Source organism: Nycticebus coucang, chromosome 2 (assembly GCF_027406575.1).
Source record: "Nycticebus coucang isolate mNycCou1 chromosome 2, mNycCou1.pri, whole genome shotgun sequence".
Lineage (NCBI taxonomy): Eukaryota > Metazoa > Chordata > Mammalia > Primates > Lorisidae > Nycticebus > Nycticebus coucang.
This window is the reverse complement of record NC_069781.1, coordinates 96,683,938-96,690,445: the sequence shown is the minus strand read 5'-3', so window position 1 is coordinate 96,690,445 and position 6,508 is coordinate 96,683,938. Positions and strand designations below refer to the sequence as shown.

General features: G+C 39.3%; 1 protein-coding gene across 1 annotated transcript; it reads right to left on the bottom strand.

Annotated features, from left to right (window-relative positions):
- Positions 1 to 4,335: 4,335 nt before the first annotated feature.
- On the bottom strand, positions 4,336 to 4,994 carry LOC128572345 (high mobility group protein B1-like). The gene has a single exon (XM_053572201.1). The coding sequence runs from the start codon at positions 4,978 to 4,980 to the stop codon at positions 4,336 to 4,338; it is 645 nt and encodes a 214-aa protein (XP_053428176.1). The 5' UTR covers positions 4,981 to 4,994.
- Positions 4,995 to 6,508: the final 1,514 nt, after the last annotated feature.

Below are 6,508 nucleotides of genomic sequence, written 5' to 3'. Positions count from 1 at the left end.
AGGCTACTGACTTGTGGACATTGATTTTATATCCTGAAACATTGGTGTATTTTTTGATGACTTCTAGGAGTCTTGTGGTTGAGTCTTTGGAGTTCTCTAAGTATAAGATCATGTCGTCAGCAAAGAGGGAGAGTTTGACCTCCTCTGCTCCCATTTGGATTCCCTTTATTTCCTTGTCTTGCCTAATTGTATTGGCTAGAACTTCCAACACTATGTTGAATAGTAAAGGTAACAGAGGACAACCTTGTCTGGTTCCAGTTCTAAGAGGAAAAGCTTTCACTTTTACTCCATTCAGTAAAATATTGGCTGTGGGTTTGTCATAGATAGCTTCAATCAGTTTTAGAAATGTGCCACCTAGGCCTATACTCTTCAGTGTTCTAATTAGAAAAGGATGCTGGATTTTATCAAATGCTTTTTCTGCATCTATTGAGAGGATCATGTGATCTTTTTTTTTTGCCTCTTTTAACATGGTGGATAATGTTTATAGACTTGCATATGTTAAACCAACCTTGCATCCCTGGGATGAAGCCTACTTGATCATGATGAATGACTTTTTTGATGATAAGCTGTAATCTATTGGCTAGGATTTTGTTGAGAATTTTTGCGTCTATGTTCATGAGTGAGATTGGTCTGAAATTCTCCTTTTTGTTTGGGTCTTTTCCTGGTTTTGGTATCAGGGTGATGTTTGCTTCATAGAATGTGTTGGGGAAGATTCCTTCTTCCTCAATTTTTTGGAATAATTTCTGCAGTACAGGAATAAGCTCTTCCTTGAAGGTTTGATAGAATTCTGGAGTGAAGCCATCTGGACCAGGGCATTTTCTGTTTGGAAGATTTTTTATTATTTCTTTGATCTCAGTGCTTGAAATTGGTCTGTTCAGGAGCTCTATTTCTTCCTGGCTGACTCTAGGGAGAGGGTGTGATTCCAAATATTGATCCATTTCCTTCACATTGTCAAATTTCTGGGCATAGAGTTTCTGGTAGTATTCAGAGATGATCTCTTGTATCTCTGTGGGATCAGTTGTTATTTCCCCTTTATCGTTTCTGATTGAGGGTACTAGAGATTTTACTTTTCTATTCCTCGTTAGTCTGGCCAATAGTTTATCTATTTTATTTATTTTTTCAAAAAACGAACTCCTTGTTTCATTAATTTTCTGAATGATTCTTTTGTTTTCAATTTCATTGATCTCTGATTTGATTTTGGATATTTCTTTTCTTCTACGGAGTTTAGGCTTAGATTGTTCTTCTTTTTCCAATTCCATAAGATCTCTTGTGAGATTGTTGATTGCTCTCTTTCTGTTTTTCGACTGTAGGCATCTAAAGCGATGAATTTTCCTCTCAAAACTGCTTTTGCAGTATCCCACAGGTTTTGGTAGCTTGTGTCTTCATTGTTGTTATGCTCAAGGAAGTTAATGATTTCCTGTTTTATTTCTTCCTGCACCCATCTGTTATTCAACAGAAGATTGTTTAATTTCCATGCCTTTGTGTGGGGTTGAGCATTTATGTTAGAGTTGAGTTCCACCTTTAGTGCCTTATGGTCTGAGAAGATACAAGGTAAAATTTCAATTCTTTTCATTCTGTTGATATTTGTTTTGTGTCCCAGGATATGAGCAATTTTGGAGAATGTTCCATGGGGTGATGAGAAGAATGTATATTCTTTATCTTTGGGATGGAGTGTTCTATATGCGTCTATCAAGCACAGTTGTTCTAGGGTCTCATTTAAGTCTCTTATATCCTTGTTTAATTTCCGTTTAGAGGATCTGTCCAGCTCTGTAAGAGGAGTGTTAAGGTCCCCTGTTATTATGGTATTATCAGATATCATATTGCTCAGACTGAGTAAGGTCTGTTTCAAGAATCTGGGAGCATTTAAATTGGGTGCATAAATATTTAGAATTGAAATGTCTTCTTGTTGTATTTTTCCCTTGTCCAATATAAAGTGACCATCTTTGTCTTTTTTGACTTTAGTTGCTTTAAATCCACATGTATCTGAAAATAAGATTGCAACTCCTCTTTTCTTCTGAATTCCATTTGCCTGAAAAATTGTCTTCCAACCCTTGACTCGGAGCTTTAATTTGTCTTTTGAAGCCAGGTGTGTTTCTTGCGGACAGCAAATGGGTGGCTTGTGTTTTTTAAATCCAGTCAACCGATCTATGTCTCTTCAGTGGGGAATTCAAGCCATTAACATTTATTGAGATAATTGATAAGTGTGGTAGTATTCTATTCGTCTTATTTTGTGAGAGTCCATTGCTTAGTTTAATCTTTTGCATCAGTGTGGAGGTTTGGTTCTGTCCTTTAATTTCTGAGTTCTTACTTTGCTGCTGATCCATTGTGGTGGTCAGTGTGCAGAACAGGTTGAAGTATTTCCTGTAAAGCTGGTCTTGTTGTGGCGAATTTCCTCAATGTTTGTATACCCGTAAATGATTTGATTTCTCCGTCAATTTTGAAGCTCAGCTTAGCAGGGTACAGAATTCTGGGCTGGATATTGTTCTGTTTAAGTAGATTAAAGGTAGATGACCTTTGTCTTCTTGCTTGGAAAGTTTCATTAGAGAAGTCTGCAGTCACTCTGATGGATTTGCCCCTGTAGGTCAACTGGCCCTTACTCCTGGCAGCTTGCAGAATCTTTTCTTTTGTCTTGACTTTGGACAGGTTCATCACAATGTGTCTTGGAGAAGCTCGGTTAGAGTTGAGGCGACCTGGGGTCCGATAGCCCTCTGAAAGCAGTGTGTCAGAATCTTTGGTGATATTTGGGAAATTTTCTTTTATAATATTCTCTAGTATGGCTTCCATTCCTCTGGGGCATTCTTCTTCCCCTTCTGGAATTCCTATAACTCGTATGTTGGAACGCTTCATAAAGTCCCATAATTCTGACAGTGAACGTTCTGCTTTCTCTCTCTTCTTTTCTGCCTCTTTTACTCTCTGAGTTATCTCAAAAGCTTTGTCTTCTACCTCTGAAATTCTTTCTTCTGCATGGTCTAACCTGTTGCTGATACTTTCCATTGCATCTTTAAGTTCCCTGATTGACTGTTTCATTTCCTTTAGCTCTGCTATATCCTTTTTATATTCTTCATATTGTTCATCTCTTATTTGATTCTGTTTTTGGATTTCCTTTTGGTTATTTTCCACTTTATTAGCAGTTTCCTTCATTGTTTCCATCATTTCTTTCATTGTTTTCAACATGTGTATTCTAAATTCCCTTTCTGTCGTTCCTAACATTTCTGTATAGGTGGAATCCTCTGCAGTAGCTACCTCATGGTCCCTTGGCGGGGTTGTTCTGGACTGGTTCTTCATGTTGCCTGGAGTTTTCTGCTGATTCTTCCTCATGGGTGATTTCTTTTATCTGTTTCCTTGCCCTAATTTTCCTTTCACTTCCTCTTGCTCTTTAATTTCTCGTGCATGTGGACTAAGGGTTACAGGACCAGAAGGGTGAGAAGGTTTAAGAGCAAAAAAGGGATGAAAGAAAGGAGGACCGAGTGATAAGAAAAAAAAAAGAAAAATAGAGAAAGGAGAGGGGGTGGGTAAAAGAAATATTGACAAAAAGAAGAGAGGAACAGAAAGAGGGAGACAGAGCAATATAGGTGTACAGTAGGGTACTTTGATACAACCTTAAAAAAAAAAACCACCAGCCAGCCCTGAAGCCCAGACACATTTGGGAAGCTGTTACATACAGATGCCACATGTCACACTAGAGAGGATTCTAGACCAGAGAGGATTCTATATTGACTCAAAGTCCAGTGTGTTAAAATTTAAAAGAAGAAATCCAGCCTTTTAAAGGGATTGCCTGGAATGTGTAATAAATTTCAGTTTCAAGCAATTAGAATTGTCCTCATTGACTTTATTTCCCCAGGCTGACATCTCCTGTCCCCATTTAAATACTCTTCTTTTTTTTTTTTAATAAAAAGAATTGTATTTACTTAGAAGCATTCAGAATGTCAACAAAACAGCTGCAACTTTTTTTTTGCAATTACAGAGTGGTATTCAGTTAACAGAAAAACAATTATTTCATATAAGCTGCATCAGAGACAACTGAAGATGAAAAATCTACCATCCCCATATATAAATAATTTGTGCTAATAAAGAACCTGCTTTAAATTTCCACACCAATTTACAACCCCCATGCTATACCAGGCAAGGTTAGTGGCTATTGAAAATACCACCAGGACACGGCTATCTAAAGACACATCCCGTAGTGTGTTAACTGTACAAAAAAAGACACTGTACAGTTTAAAAACAAATCTTACACAGCCTTACATTTCAATTTTTTTCTTTAAAAGGAGTGAGTTGTGTACAGGGGGGGTTAAATGCTTTGTAGACAAGAAAAAAAACTGCACTAGAACCAACTTATTCATCATCATCATTTTCTTCTTCATCTTCATCTTCTTCATCTTCCTTCTTTTCACCCTCTTCATCCTCCTCATCTTCCTCCTTTTCCTTCTTTTTCTTGCTTTTTTCAGCCTTCATGACTCCCTTTTTCACTGCATCAGGCTTTCCTTTAGCTCGGTATGCAGCAATATCCTTTTCGTATTTTTCCTTCAGCTTTGCAGCCTTCTTTTCATAAGAGTGCTTGTCATCCGCAGCAGTGTTATTCCACGTCTCCCCCAGCTTCTTTGCAACATCACCAATGGATAGGCCAGGATGTTCTCCTTTGATTTTTGGGCGATACTCAGAACAGAACAAGAAAAAGCCCAAAGGAGGCCTCTTGGGTGCATTGGGATCCTTGACCTTCTTTTTTGTTTCCCCTTTAGGAGGTATATAGGTTTTCATTTCTCTTTCATAATGGGCCTTGTCCATCTTTGCCATATCTTCAGATTTTCCTTTCTTTTTAGCAGACATGGTCTTCCCCCTCTCTGAGCACTTCTTAGAAAACTCTGAGAAGTTGACTGAAGCATCTGGGTGCTTCTTCTTGTGCTCCTCCCGACAAGTTTGCACAAAGAATGCATATGATGACATTTTGCCTCTCGGCTTCTTAGGATCTCCTTTGCCCATGTTTAGTTATTTTTCCTCAGCAAGGCACAGAGTCACCCAGTGCCCGTCTGGCTCTCACTTGCCCCGGCACTGTCTCTATGAGCTCAATGTACTGCAATCCCCATTTGAATACTCTTGATCTCTTTCCCTTGCCTGATTGCACTGGCCAGGACTTCCAGCAGAATGTTGAATAGTGGTGGCAACAGTAGGCATCCTTGTCTAGTTCTAGATCTAACTGTAAATGCTTTCAGTTTGACTCCATTCAACATGATATTGGCCATGTGTTTGGCTCAAGCTGGTGAGAGATGATTAAAGAAATCACAACTTAGAGATATTTTGAGCTTTTGATGAAAATTCACTTCTTAAAATGGCCTGCTGTGCTGTGTGCATAAGAATGCCAACTAAAGTACCAATCTGTGTACCTTTTCAAAGACAGCCTCAAGTTATTGACATTCATCCCATTAAGAGGGGCAGCGCCTGTGGCTCAAAGGAGTAGGGCACTGGCCCCATATGCCAGAGGTGGTGGGTTCAAACCCAGCCCTCACCAAAAAAACTGCAAAAAAAAAAAGAGGTGAAATCTAGCTTCCTTCCCCTGTTATCAAGGTATATGGGTGAGTGTTTTGACCAATGGCATATTTCAGAAGTAACAACACATGATGCCCAAGGCTAGGTCATGAAAAGTTACAGAGCTTCTGCCTTGCTTGTTAACACACTTGCTCTTGGAGTCCTGAGCCACTATGTACATGCTGTGGGGAAGCCCAAACCACATGAGGAGATCATGTAGAGCACCCAGTTGACAGAACCAAAAGCCCAGTATTCACATATACAAGTAAAGGAAATTTTAGATGATTCCATCCTCCAACTACTTGAGACAATCTGTAGATAACCAAGGCTCCCATCTACCCAGTCACCAAGAAGCAGAGGTGCACACCATCCCTGCTGTGCTCTTTACCAAGACTGGATGCATCGCTTTACAATTTTAGTGTTAGATGACAGAGTGCTAGCATTGGAATATGTATGTTTCTCCTGAATTCAAATGTTGGAACCTAATAGCCAATGCTTTGGTATTAAGAGATGGGGCCCTTAAGGGGGTGACTAGGTCAGGAAGGTTCCATTTTCATGAATGTGATTACTTCCTTCATAAAAGAGGCTTGAGGGATCCTGCTTGCCTCTTCCACCACTTGAGGATGCAGTAAGAAGTTGCCATTTATGAAACAGAGAGCCCCTACCAATTTCTGAATCTGTTGGTGCCTTGATCTTAAGGCACTTCTCACCCTACAGAACTGTGGGAAGTAAACTTCTGTTGTTTATAAATTACTCAGTCTAAGGGTAGTTTGTTATAGCAGCTCAAACAGACTGACACAAAGCTAAGCTCGATTAAAAATCAGCCATGTCCTATCAGACATTTATTCCATCTGTCATATCTTTTTTGAGTTGCATCTCAGAGTAGCTCATCCCTCCTCAAAAGCCTTCATTAAATGTAATAAAGTTCTTTCTAACTCAATGTCCAAGGCCGTCCAAAATCTTACCCTCACCTGATCACCTGCAG